General features: G+C 38.1%; 2 protein-coding genes across 3 annotated transcripts in view; one reads left to right on the top strand and one right to left on the bottom strand.

The window, feature by feature from the left end:
- TBCD (tubulin folding cofactor D) overlaps positions 1–14,283 on the top strand; it is a 129,655-nt gene that overhangs the window by 25,595 nt on the left and 89,777 nt on the right. For both annotated transcript variants that reach the window (XM_062592070.1, XM_062592069.1), the window contains exons 10-14: positions 83–215; positions 1,327–1,466; positions 2,322–2,382; positions 4,290–4,364; positions 7,575–7,669. In XM_062592070.1, coding sequence (XP_062448054.1) covers positions 83–215; positions 1,327–1,466; positions 2,322–2,382; positions 4,290–4,364; positions 7,575–7,669 — 504 coding nt within the window. The remainder of the gene's footprint in view (positions 1–82; positions 216–1,326; positions 1,467–2,321; positions 2,383–4,289; positions 4,365–7,574; positions 7,670–14,283) is intronic.
- Positions 10,805–13,374, bottom strand: ZNF750 (zinc finger protein 750). Its single transcript, XM_062591864.1, has 2 exons — positions 11,948–13,374; positions 10,805–11,528 (listed from the first exon to the last, which is right to left on the bottom strand). Exons 1-2 carry the CDS (start codon positions 13,372–13,374, stop codon positions 10,805–10,807), a joined length of 2,151 nt encoding a protein of 716 aa, XP_062447848.1.

The following is a 14,283-nucleotide window of genomic DNA, read 5'->3' as shown; positions in this document are numbered from 1 at the left end:
GGCTGCAGAGTAACTGAATTAGGTTTGCTGACTCTCCAAGCTGTTAGATTACCAAAGATAAGTTGTTTATTTTCTTTTACAGCTGCTACTGTACTTGAGTGTCTGGATAACTGCAAGCTGTCAGAAAGTAATCAGATGGTTCTTCGCAAGCTAGGGATGAAACTTGTTCAACGACTTGGACTGACGTTTGTGAAACCGAAAGTAGCAAAATGGAGGTTAGTTTAAGGCTGAAACAGAATTAAAAACAGAAAAAAAAAAAGAAAAAATAATCCAAAGCATTAAAAAAAAAGTTTTAAAACTTTAGCGCTATCCCTTTGACTACCACCCCTCTGGCCCCTCCTTCATTTGAATTCTTGGGGAAAGAGGAGAGTTCTGTTGTATTTAGTTTCCTGTATTTTCTTTTAAATTTTGGTATGGTAAACCAATAATGTGACAAGCCAAGTCTCTTGACATTTTATGTTGCACATTATACAAGCAGAAGCCTGTCCCTATATAACATATAACTTGGTTAAGATGGGAAGATGGTGACCTTTGTTACTGAAATTGATTCAGTTAAATTCTGTAAGAGTGAACATACTTTCCCATTACATTGTTCTACTCTGATTCGATAGAAGGTTCACAGGGGAAAAGTGGTTTGCAATCCCACTTTAGTTTTGCATATTAGTCAGGTTCTGGTGTCTGGTTTTACTTATTGCCACAGGGAAAACTCTTCTTCAGATTTCTCGCACTGATATTTTAAAATTGCAGGCTCCATTGGTGACTATTTTTTATTGTATTTCTTTTTCCAACTTTTGAGAATGTCCTTAGGCATAGCAAATTCTTTTGAGGTGGAGAATGTACCTTGCCCAATGGCAAAAGTCAGTTTAGCATGTAAAGTATGTCTTTTGTAAGAATATATCTACAGCACAAGCTAAATATCTGAGTACACTTGTGTAGAAATACTGAACTAGCTTTAACATTTTTAAAACAATTTTTAGTATATATATTTTTTTCATTCTTGGAGGGCTTTTGGGAGGTGAGAATTTTGCCTTTTACTGTCAGCAGTGGAAAAGGGGGTTATATTGAAACAGGAAGGAGAGAGAGATGATGAAAAGTATTAAACAGTTTTGCACAGCAACCACCTCGGTCTCCTGGCAAAGAGACAACTCGGTCAGGAGGAAGGAGAATGGAATGCCTTCCCCTTTCTATGCAACAATTACTAAGTAACTGGAAAGGTGTATGTTGTGGCTGCAGTAGGTTGTCAAGAAGGCTTTATGGCAGCGTACACCTATTTCAGATGAAACTTAAATCAGAACAATAAATTAACTGTGCCTGTTTCTTGTGCAGATACCAGCGTGGCTGTCGGTCTCTGGCTGCCAGTTTGCAAGCTCAGGGTTCAGTTGTGCAGAATCAAAAGACAACTGTTGCTGTTGAAGCTGATGATGAAGAGGAATATGATATTCCAACAGAGATTGAAAATGTTGTAGGTGTGTTTAAAATTAGACAGAAATTATTGTAGTGTGTACTAACTAAATATACATTGGAAAATAACCTGCTTAATGTTCAGAAAATCATAATGATCTGCACTAGTGTGAAGAATTTAAAAGACTCTAGAATTGGAATATATGCAACTGGTTAAAATTAGTTACTGTATTCTGTCAAATGTTTTGCATTTCAGCACGTCAAGAAAAAATGTAATGCTCCATAACGGTTTCTTTGGTTTGGGGGGGGGGGGGAAGGGTTGGAGTTATTGAAATACATGTGACCAATTTTGTCCAGTAACAGGAAATAAATCTCTTGAGCCTTTGGCATATGGAAAGATGAATTGAAAGTAATGAACAATGAAATAAATTGTATTACATGAAAGCTAAAGCATTAGTTGAAAATGATTTGAAAAAGCTTTGGAAAAGTTGAAAAAAAAGTTGAAAATTTAAGTTGTATCAAAGGAATAGCATTTTCTACTAGTATGCAGTTGTACAGCAGATCCTCTGCTGGCTTACTGGTGGATATGCTGTAAATAAATAGATATAAATTATATCAGAAAACTTTTATAACGGAGTAATCTATTGAACAACAGAAAAAATCACCATGCTCCATGTTGAATCTCCCATGGTATTTAAAATATCAAATCAGTGCCTCCTTTAGAAAACAATTTTAATGTCTCTATTGTTTCTTTGATTTCAAAACATACTTGTGTTACAAATATAAGAAATCTGAATATGCATGTTGTTTAAACTAGGAGGCACTTATATTAAGAGGGAAGTGAACTTTGGACATTTTAAGAAGTCTTTCTGTTACAGAAATGAGAGTAATCTGTTTTGTTTAAATTACATTATCTGCAGAGCAATTGTTGGTTGGACTGAAAGACAAAGACACTATTGTCAGATGGTCTGCAGCGAAAGGGTAGGTTCTTTTGTGGTTACTCTAAAACTAATAAACTAAAACAAATAAGTTAGAATAACAGTCTGATGTATGCCCTGATTGATGAATTATGTGTCTTCTCAATATTTGCAGTTATTTCAAATGGCTTCAGCACAGCTGATGGTATTGAGCCGTGATTGCCTGGGTGTATATGAATCATAGAATCAGTAAGGTTGGAAGGGACCTCTGGAGATCTAGTCCAACTCCCCTGCTCAAGCAGAATCACCTAGAGCATGTTAGACAGGGTTACATCCAGGTGGGCCTTGAAGGAGACTTGAGAAGGAGACTCTACAACCTCTCTGGGCAACCTGTCCCAGTGCTCTGTCACTCTCACAGTGAAGAAACTCCCCCTCATGTTCAGGCGGAACTTCCTGTGGTTCAGTTTTTGACCGTTGCTTCTTGTCCTGTCAATGGGACAGCTGAAAAGAGTTTGTCCCCCTGACACCCTCCCTTCAGGTACTTATCCACATTGATGAGATCCCCCCTTAGTCTTCTCTTCTCCAGGCTAAACAGGCCCAGCTCTCGCAGCTATTCCTCACAGGGCAGATGCTCCAGCCCTCTGATCATCTTCGTAGCCCTACGCTGCACTCTCTGCAGTAGCTCCATGTCTCTCTTGTCCTGGAAAGCCCGGAGCTGGACGCAGTACTTGAGATGAGGCCTCCCCAGGGCTGAGGAGAGGGGCAGGATCATCTCCCTCGACCTGCTGGCAACACTCTTCCTAATGTACCCCAGGATGCCATTGGCCTTCCTGGCCAAAAGGGCCCATTGCTGGCTCCTGGTCAATTTGTCATCCACCAGCACTCCCAGGTCCTTCTCTGCAGAGCTGCTCTCCAGCAGGTCAGCCCCCAGCCTGTACTGGTGCATGGAGTTATTTCTGCCTAGGTGCAGGACTCTGCACTTGCCCTTGTCGAACTTCAGGAGGTTCTTCTCCGCCCAGCTCTCCAGCCTGTCCCGGTCTCTCTGAATGGCAGCACAGCCCTCAGGTGCATCAGCCGCTCCTCCCAGCTTGGTATCATCAGCAACCTTGCTGAGGAGGTCCTCTGTCCCTTAGTCCAGGTCATTGATGAAAAAGTTGAACAGGATGGGATTGCGGTACTGAGCCCTGGGGGATGCCACTAGCCACAGGCCTCCAACTGGACTCCAAACCACTTATGACAACCCTCTGAGCGGTTTCTGCCTTTCAGCCAGTTCTCAATCCACCTCACTGTCCACTTGTCTAACCCACACTTCCTGAGCTTATCTAGGAGGATGTTGTGGGAGACAGTGTCCAAAGCCTTGCTGAAGTCAAGGTACACAACGTCCACTGCTCTGCCCTCATCTACCCAGCCAGTCATTCCATCGTAGAAGGCTATCAGATTGGTTAAGCAGGATTTCCCCTTGGTGAATCCATGCTGGCTGCTCCTGGTCACCTTCTTTTCCTCCATGTGCTTGGAGATGACATCCAGAATGAGCTGTTCCATCACCTTTGCAGGGATGGAGGTGAGGCTGACCAGCCTATAGTTGCCTGGGTCCTCCTTCTTGCCCTTTTTGAAGACTGGAGTGACACTGGCTTTAGGGTAGTCTTTAGGAAAATTTCAGTTACATTTGGGAATAAACATTCTGGATAAGACTTGAACTGAAAGGTGTCAGGTAGCATTTCTTTGAAATATTTTGTCTCTTCTCCTTTAAAATTTTTATTTCTATGTTAAGTTTGCTGTTGTGTAGCTTTTGCTCCAGTTTGGGATTGGTGTTTTAGGGTAGTGGTGTTAAGATTATTAAGTGCATTATTATCTCGAATTCAGCCCTCTTATTGTAAATTTCCAGTAACTAAGTTTTTTATTTGACTTATTCATGAAATACAATACTAATCACTATTTGTTTTTATTTATTTATTTTTTTAACTTTTGTAGAATTGGTAGAGTAACTGGAAGACTTCCAAAAGAATTAGCAGATGATGTGGTCGGGTCTCTGTTGGACTGTTTTAGGTAAAAATCTTACTTCAAATTTTACATGCATCTGTAACATGTTTGCTTCTGGAATAAGAAGACCACAGTTAGGAAGACAGGTCTGAAATTTGGTAAATTTTTTTGGCCTCCTGGCAGATTTCAGAATCTTCGAAGATGTGGATATGCTAAGGGTGTTCATTGAAGAAACTATTCCTAATCCTTCATTTTGCCCCATTCTAAAATAATGCAGAAGGACCAAACATGAATCTTGCAAAAAAAAAAAAAAAAAAAAAAATGTACTCATCAACTTGCTGCTTTAAAATTCTTACTGTGCTTATGGCTTGAATTTTGTGTGCAGTTCTGACACCTTCATTTTCGAAAGCATAGTAGAACTGGAAATGATATTCAAAAAGGTGCTGAGGATCATCAGACATAAGAAACAGTCCTTACGTGAGGGGAGACTGAAACAGCTGGGAAGAGTGATGAATCAGAGGAGTAACAGAAGTTTATGAAATCATGAATGGCATGGAGATTATTGCCATCTGGATTTTATAAGAAACAAACTTAAGTAAGGTGGTAGGTTATTCACACAGCGCATGGTTAAACTATAAAAAGTCCTTGCCACAGGATGTTACGGATGCTAAGAGTATATGCATGCTCAAAAATGGTTTCTGTTCTGTGAATTTGTCCACAAATTGCTGGAGATTGGAAGTGTTTTGGAGAGCAGTGCTGTATGCTTGCCTTGTTCTTGAATTATACCATAGGCACCTGCTGTTGGCCTATGTCAGAGAGAGGTTTTTGGGCTAGCTGAATCTTTGGTCTGAGCAGGTATAGTTGCTAGGATGTTTTTTTGGCATGCATTGTTGAATGTGTTGCTTCTGCACCCATGTAGAGCATGTAAAGGAGTAAAGTATTAAAAAAGTACAGTATGCTTATTTTACATCAAGTTAGTCATCGAGTTCTTGTTAAGGAGTTGAACTTTAAGATCTAAACCATCCCTAGCTTGCGAAGAAACATCTGATTTTTGATTAAGCTAATAAACAAAAGCATAATTTCTTAATTTGCAAAAAATATTGGCAGTATTCAGTTTGCCACTCAAATGTACTTCAGTTTTCAAAAATGTTCTCGTGGTTGAGAGTACAAATTAAAAATATCAACTCAAAGGATAAGACATTAAAAAAAGAAACTATGAAGTCTTAAAAACTTGCCATGAAAGTATCTACTTAGCCTTGATACTTCCACTGTGCTGCTGTCATTAATTTTAGAGGCACTGCTGGTCTCAATTATCCCTGGAACTTCAAAGGCCTGTACTCCCTGTGTTTTCTTTCCTTGTTTTTCAAGTCATGGGGATGAGTAATCCAACTAATAATTTAGTGACCTTCTTTCGTCAGAAACACCTGGGAGCAAATGTAGACAAGGACAGAGGGATTATCTTCTGTGTTTTTTGCACTAAGTATCTGATGAACAAAATAAAAATAAGTCAGTCACTCATGATTTTTAATAAGTAGAAAGACTACAAGGAAACAGGGAATGAATAAGCGATCATTTTTTGGCATGCAGAGAGGTTGTCGACATGGTCCCACAGAGATCTGTATGAGGCTTACGCTATTCAAGATGGTCATAAATGATCCAGGAATAAAGGTGAACAATGGGGTGAGGAAATTAGATGATCTAAAGTTAGCTAATACAGTGAAAGCTAAGGGTGACTGAAAAGAGAATGTCATGTAAGTCTAAGTTAAGTAAGTAGGCTATAAGTGATGTAAGAAGTAAAATGTCCATTGAGTGCAAAGTAAATCACTTGGAGGAAAATGCAGCTAACTATAAAGCGGCTATTACTGCTCAGGAAAAAGATCTTGAAGTCACTATTGATCGTTCTGTGAAAATGTCAGTCCAGCTCTCCATGGCTGTCAGAAAAAAAAGCAGGTAAATGTAGCATTAGATATTATTAGGGAGAGAATCAGTCCTGAAACTGAAATGCTTATTGTGTTAATGTGTAATTCTCAGATGTTCCCACGTGAATGCTGTGAGTGGTTGAGCTGCTTCATTGCAGAAAAGATGCACTAAAACTAGTGAAAGTGCAGAGGTGTGACAGGATGATGATAAGCACTGAATATCTTTTGTAAGAGCAGTGATTTCACTAATGAGGATTCTTCTAGTTGGAAAGAAAAAAATTGAATGATATAATGGAGATGTGTAAAATAACAAACATGAAAAAAAGAGAGGACAGCAAAGAATTGTTTACTATTTGCTCTTCTAATATGAGAAGCAGAAAGGATCAGGAAGTATGCTTTCACACCATTGTAATTAAACTGTGGAAGTCATTGCCACAGGATGTTATGGAAGGCAAAAGTGTAAAGGGAGTTCAAAAAGGGATTATACAAGTTAATGGAAGAGAGTCCAGGCAGTGGTTATTAAACATGACATTTTGCCTCTAACCTCTGGCTTGGGAAATCCCTCAACTGTTGATTGCTGAAGCTGGGAAGAGGCTGCGAAGGGAAGGATCCGATCCTTTATGCTTCGTCTTTGCTAAGCATCTGCCGTTGGTCCATGTCAGGAACAGGATACTGAGAAAGGGGAACCTTAGGTGTGACCTAGTTTGGTTGTTTGATGTTTTATTCTTAGATTCCTTTTGCTAGTTTAATACAAAATGAACTTTTTGTGTGTATAGTCATGCGTCCCCTTTTCTCTCTTTCATCTGCCATTCCTCCAAAAATGTGTACTGTTTCTGGTTAATTTTTGCTGTGCTCACTACAAGTCACTCTTTTGTTTCCTTTTTTTTTTGTTCTTTTTTTTTTAAAAAAAAAGGCATGCAGACACCACTACTAATTGGAAATGCACAAACTTAGATAATTTTCTTACTGTAAAATCTCCCTTGTACATCTTTAACTCATTCAGGACTGTTTGACATTAAATTCATTCATTATTTGGGAATGTTCTGTAAATTTGCATCTTTTGCTAGTGTACTAGAAGGTTATTCTCTTTTTTCTGGGTGATTTTCTTGTAGTGCACTCTTCTGTAATGAGAGAGTTTTTTGAATCATTGCTTATTTGATCATTTTTGTAGCAATATTAATGTTGCAAAAAATGAGAGAGAAAACAGGTTCAACCAGTCATGCCTGTATTTTAAAGTCTGACAGAAGTGGTGACATGATAAATGTGTGCTGATTTGGATTATGCATCTTTCAAAATGTTAGGAATTCACTATGAAAAATGACAGTCTTAACCAAACTTATTTTTATTCTAAAATTAGTTTCCAGGAAACGGACAATGCATGGCATGGTGGATGCCTGGCCCTGGCTGAATTAGGCAGAAGAGGATTGTTACTCCCTTCCCGAATTCCAGATGGTGAGTTATTGTTGTTGAATGTTAGTAAGTTTATGAATTAACGTTTTATAATATTAAGGATTTAACATATGGCAATAGACTGGAATTTGCTGATGTGAGAGGGCTGAATAATGACTATAGTATTGAATTCTAGAGGAAAAAATATGCCTATGGGGATATTTAAGGTACTTAATGTCAAAAGCATTGTCTTGGGTGTGTCCTTTTTATACTTAATAAATTTTGCTTTCCGAAATGAAATTAGTTTCTTCGGGTTTTTTTTTTTTTTCCTCTGCCCTCCCCTGTTTCTTTGTGCAGCAGTACAAAATAGTTCTATATGTTACTATATTGTGTCAGTGTCCTCATCTACATAGAATATATTAAATAATTCATGACTAACTTTCACTTTAAACCTAGTAGTTTATGCTATTTGTTTCTGAATAAATTTTAGAGGCTAGTTTGAAGTAATTTATATAGTGAACTCTAAGTCATTCATAGGTTTGTGAGGTATCAGGATGGAAAGAAATTAATAACAGGACAGAAGGGCTTGTTTCTTTGTTGCAGAAACCCAGAGTTGATTATACTGACTTGGAGAAAGACAAAGAAAGGAGTTCTGATACTTGGAAGAGAAGCTAACACAGTGACGTTAAGATGGACTGTGCTGTACTTTGCAAGGCAGAATTATGTTCCAATTGTCCTTACAAAGTGATCTAAGAAATTAGGCCAATGCTAAGTGCTGTTGCTAGCTGGGAGCAAGTGACTACACAATTCAAGATAAGGGGAGTGACTGTCTAGGCAGCCGTTACTTAGGAACAGATTTAAGAGTTCATGTGGGTCACCCACATGAATCAATCCATTTCATTTATCTCAGTAGAACGTGATGGTGAAAAAGAAGTCATAAACAGAGTGTGGTAATCCTTCCATCCTACTTGATACTAAAATTATGACTCATGCTACTCTGTTTTAGACAACAGACTGAAAGAAATAAGGTTTTGTGGTTGAAAGAAGAGAAAGCTGACTTTATTATCTTCCCTTAAAGGAAAACTTTTCCTTATGACAATTGTCTTCTGTTACTAGAACAAGACTACAGATAAAGGGTATAAGATGCAACAAGACAGTAGTTAGACAGATGTTACAAGATAGAATTTCTTATTCTAAATAAATTGAAGCTCTGGAATAATTTGTTTATGGACATGGAGTTAGCTGCCTGACAGTGGAGCTAATCATAGGTATGGAAAGTAGCTTGAATAGTTGACTTTTAATGTTCCCTTCAGCCCAGTTTTTAACAATTTTAAGGCATGTTGATGAGGTAGACTTCACCTTTAGAGCATATTGTATGAACAGGATTTGTATAGAGGAAGTGAAAAATAAAATCTATAATTGTATGAAAACCACAAGTGCTCAAGTTTATTCTATTAAATTAAAATTAACAAGAAAAGAGATATATGAGATTTTTGAAAATTATGGATAAAAGGAACTGTGCAACTTTCTGCTTTAGGAGATTAGTGATACAAATAGCTTAACATAGGTAAAAACAGGAACAACAGCAACACTAGACTCTATAATTTCATGTTCAGAAATTGTGAATTCAGTAACATTTGTCCTTAAGCTGAAAGCCTTAAAGTTGGCCTAAATAGATAGATGTTCCTTTCATCGCAGACTGATGTATCATGATACCTCATACTTTCTTGCTGCCGTGCTGGAATATCTGTATTTGAGATAACTTTTTGTTACCATGTTCCCTTTGTTCAATCTCAGATTCATATTTTTGTCTTCTGACAATCTGTGAAAACCTTTTCTCTATGATAGAGTGAAGATCGATGCTGTTACTCTTGTTTCTGAGACTGAGAGTGCACACTGTGCCAGTTTAAGCAAGACATTTAGGCAACAAACAGTTTTATTTTGGTTAAACATTTTATGAAATTTGCCTGTTCAGCAGTTTTATGGCAGAGGGCATTCCTGGGGTTTTTCATATGGATCTCATGTACAGATTAATTCCTCTGCTTCGTGAACTTCGTTTTCAGAGTTGATTGGTACACCGTTTCAAATTCTACTTGTGAACTGAGCTTTTAGCTAGCAATTTCTTTACTATTTTCCTCTTTAAAATGACACATAGGGTAGTGAATGTATTTGTGTTCATTAATGACTTCCCATATATTTTAAGTACAGGTCACAGATTTATTTGAAAAATTACAAGTTTATTTACACAGTTGTAGAAGCAGAAAATAGTTTTAGGACATATATAGAAGTACACTGAAACTGATAATTAGTGATACATGCTTACTGGAATAAAACCTTCACCAGGAGAGTTTTCTTCAGCTGAAATAAATTATTATATAAATATCCTTTTAGGCTTGGAGTTTCAAGTTTGCCCAGTGTCTAGCTTCAGAGGATTAGGCACCTAAATCATTTAGATTTTGAAATTTTCAACATTATTTTCATGGTGGTTCAGGTAAACGTAAACATAAACCTTTTTTTTTTTTTTTAATTGGTGCAGATTGATATGGCTAGTTCTACTTCAGCTTGGAAGGCTTATTTTGGTTTAAATTGAATCTTGTTCTTAGCTAATGTAAGAAAAACTTGCTTTTACAAAGTTTTGTTTAAACTGGTGTCTGCCTCTGAGTGGCAAAATTTAATCTGTTTTGCATTGTGGCATAATGGCGAAGTGCATTCATATGCCAAACAGTTAACAGTAAATTTAAGTAGCTAGGTTTAATATTAAGCTTATTAAACTACTGAACAGTGAAATAAAAATAGTTTTTCAAGGAAAAAAACCATATTAAATGAAATTAAACCTGAAAACTACTATGACAATATGCTATTGAACATCATTGTTTCTAGAGCTTAAACATCTTGTAAGAAAAGAACGCGTAAACGTTATTTTACAATAACACAATTGCAAAAAACCTTGAAGATTCATTTTGTGAACTTTGGCTTTAGTAATGAATGCAAAATTTAACTCATCAAAATCTGAGCTTATGCACGGGAAGTTCAATTACTTAAAAATATTAATATAAAATTATGAACATTTTCTATATACATGTTAGTAGTTGAATATATCTTCTCATGGACCAAACCTAATAAGAGATGGAATGTCGACATTTTCTGATGTAACTGGTAACTAACTTTGTGACTAGAAACTCATTGGAAAGTGAACTATTATGATACTCTTGTTCTCTTCCTTAAAGTGAAGACTCTGCTACAGTCATTTGGCCTTACTCTTTTAGTGCCTTGCTGCGATTTTGTTGATTCTTTCTGATTTGTCCTTTTTTGTCCTTTTACTTTGTGATTGCTCTGAGTAACATGAGTATCAGAAGAATTAAGAGTAGCTTCTGCACATGAAGCCTTACAGTCCTGAGGACTCTGCCCTTCATTGCCCGCTCTGACTTTGCTAGGACTGTATGCAGCTAGCTGGCAGAGAGCTACTGCTGCTGTTTGCTTCTGTTCATCACAACTGTCAATTATTCTCAAGTCTTGAGCTTCATTATGGTGCACTGTGAAGGAAGATTTGTCACTGGCACTGCTAATAGGGTTTTGGGGGTTACACGTGTCTGCTGCAGCAGCATTTTCATTTTCGGGTTTTGGAGAAGTAGCAGCACCGTTGTCATGAGCTGGACTGTGGAATGCAGTTTTCAGGCTTCCTGTGTTACAGGAGTCTTTTACTGAGAGATTCAGAGGCATGTCTTGCAATTCTAGAAAGTTTTGGCTTTCTGCTTTGGAAGTGTTTTTGTATGCATGCTCATGAACAGGCCCTGTGTTTGTGTCAGACTTCTTTGAAAGATTAAGGGGTGCTACCCCTGCGTCGTCTTCAGTATTGGACCGCGAACCCTCATTGTTACAGCATTCGTTTGGTACATATGAATCTTCATCAGTGACATTAACGCTGAAAGAAATGGAGAGAAAAAGAATTTACTATCAATTACTCTAATCAGTTGGGGCTGAAGAAGTAGACAGAAGAAAATAAAGAATTCTGGCTAGAAGTCTGATAATGTTGTTTCTCCTTCCCTCCCCCAAGCCCCTTTCGCCATGCGTATCACTCTGATACAGGTAATTTGCTGAAGTATGCAGATACATGCATAGTAATGATGTTAGAGATGTGTCACACACCTAAGGAGAATGAGTGGTCCACTATGGTGATTGAGTTGTACTCTATTTTACATAGACATATCACATAGGATAACTTTTCTCAATGCAGTGAATTTAAATGTATTTTACAGCCATTACGTGAGATGTACATTTGTTATCTTTGTTTCCTTAGTAAATTGGACAAGAACTTGTGAAGTGATTTTATTATTATTTTACCTGGTAGGTGAATCTCCTCTATCTTGCTGAGTCTGTGCACTTTGAAGTAGAGTTGGTTGATTGGTGCTTTTTCTCACAGGTCTGAAAGCTGTGAAATTTTCTTCTGGTTGATCATATTTGCCAAGCAATGTGGAAGACGACTTGTTAGAGAGGTCAAATAAACCTTCACAAGCATGGCTTGTCTGGGTAAAGTTGGTCGGGCTAGGTCTACCAGGGGAGCCTGTTGCCGCACTTCCTGCAAGAGGGCTCATTTTTGCATTCTCTCTTTCGTTTTGGTCATCTTTGGAGTGACTTTTCGCATTCAACAATGTCATTTCTTTTTCATAATCTGTTTGTTTTTTATGTGAGCTTAGAGGATATTGTTGGGATGGACTTAAAGAAGCAGGATAGAGCAAGCTAGTTTCTTCCATTAGATGAGAACTTTGATCTCTGCTGATACCAGCTACATGTGAAAATCTGTAAAATGGAGGGTCTGTTGGCCTACAAAATCCATATGGTATTGGAGGAGTGGAGTGATACTGTTGGAACAATCGATAGTGTTCATATGCTGATGGATTTATTGGTTTTGGAAGTGGTCCAGCATGGGGAAGGAAGTGTCTTTGATCTTGTGTGCCATAGACAGATAGAGCAGAGCTTTCACACTCTGAATTACTTGGAAGCAAATAAGGTGCATAGATAGCCAGCCTATGCTCATAAAAATGGGGAGAGTACTCTGGAATCATTGGTTGCATATAAGGTGAAATGGAAGCAAAACCTTTTGTGGGAGCAACTTTATGTGGAAACTCTGGGAGAAAAGGAGAACCTGCTTTCCATGGGTGATTTGGTGCATGAAATGCAGATTTAATGGGAAAAGGTGAACTTTTGTTAGAGAGGGATATAATTTCAGATACCTCATTTGCTTCTGGGCCTTTACTATCCCTGTGTTCTCCTACAGGAACAAAAGCTGAGGGCCTTACAATGCTGTCCAAAAGGGGCTGCATGCTGATGGCACTTTCTGTTGCAGTACTGGCAAGAGTTAATTCCTTCTGAATTGCAGGTTTTTGTCCTTGAATCGATGTGTTTGTTGCCTGGTTTTGTAACTCAGCATTTTCCTTGGCATCTTCTTTTGCAAAAGGATGTTGAGGCTTTGAATCAAGATTTGACAGTCCGTTTGTGATGGATTTAGAAGAAGTTGGTTTGACTGTAGATTCTAGCTGATTGATCTGCTTGGACTCCAAGGAACTGGTCTTTGGACACTTGATAATGCGATCCTGTTCTGATACTAAAGTAATTGAGTTTTTGCACAGACCATACTTCATATGGTTAAAAAGGTGAGATTTCTCATTGCAAGTGAAGGGACACTGAAAGCACTTATATTTAAATGGCTTTCCTGGCGGTCTTGGGATGTAATGAGGTTTCTTTGGCTTACGTTCTTTGAGGAGACTCATTTTTTTTCTGCTTTAAATGATTAAATATAACGATTCTATATAAAAACTTTCTTGCAATTAGCTTTCCTCAGTTTTAGCCACTTGAGGTTTCCAGTTTTTCAGGTTTCTAGAATCCTTTTTCCCAGGTGAAAAGAGGATGCCAGCTCCTGTGCTGTCTCAGGAGAGTAGGGGGTACCGGAAGACAACACTTCTGCAACTGGTAGCACAGGAACTGTAACAAAAAGGTTAAAATTAGCTGTACTGGAACACTGGAAATAAATAAAAACTAATACAATCTTTCAGTTGTATTCCCCTTCATTTGATATTTTTTAATTATTTTTTTTTCTTTTTTATAATAGAAATACTAGATGCCTGATTTGAGATAGACATGCATTTAACTTCTTCATCTTTCAGCACCTACATATATTCACAGAAATCGGCTAATATTCAGCAGCGCCAATCACCTGCAAATGTGATAGGGCTTCAAGGAGTTTTCTCTGAAAACTGAGGGAACGTTCAATCAGAAGATGAAAGTAGAAGTCTAGGTGGAGCTGTTGAGAGAGAAGTGAAGGTGGGTAAGATGAGAGGAGGCAGGTCTTGGCAGCAGCTGGATATGGGGCAAGCCTGTCCGGCCGGTTGGGAAAAGAGAGGAGGGAATTTCCTGCTTGGTGAAATGAGGGTGGAGTGAATTGGTTGCACTAGGGGAGCTGACTTGGCTCTTCCAGAGACTGACCAACCTTCCCCCCCGCCTTTTAACTGGTGTGGTGTTTCCTAACAGCCTAATCTCAATGGATACCTCAAAAGTGGCCAATCTCTCGAAGGTTAAAACCACACCAATTTTCTTCCTCTTCCTAATTCAATTAAGAGAAATGAGTCCTGCAATATCTGACTAATACAGTCTTCTCCTTGATAAACACATTTAGCATTCTT

The sequence above is a fragment of the Rhea pennata genome, chromosome 19 (assembly GCF_028389875.1).
Source record: "Rhea pennata isolate bPtePen1 chromosome 19, bPtePen1.pri, whole genome shotgun sequence".
Taxonomy (NCBI): Eukaryota; Metazoa; Chordata; class Aves; order Rheiformes; family Rheidae; genus Rhea; species Rhea pennata.
Note: the sequence above shows the minus strand (reverse complement) of the source record. Positions and strands in the feature narration are given on the sequence as shown.

Coding starts and splice junctions, on each gene's coding strand:
- ZNF750 (XM_062591864.1), bottom strand. CDS start 13,374: ATGAGTCTCCTCAAAGAACGTAAGCCAAAGAAACCTCATTACATCCCA. Junction 11,529..11,947: donor AGAGGAGATTCACCTACCAG/GTAAAATAATAA, acceptor CATTTCTTTCAG/CGTTAATGTCACTGATGAAG.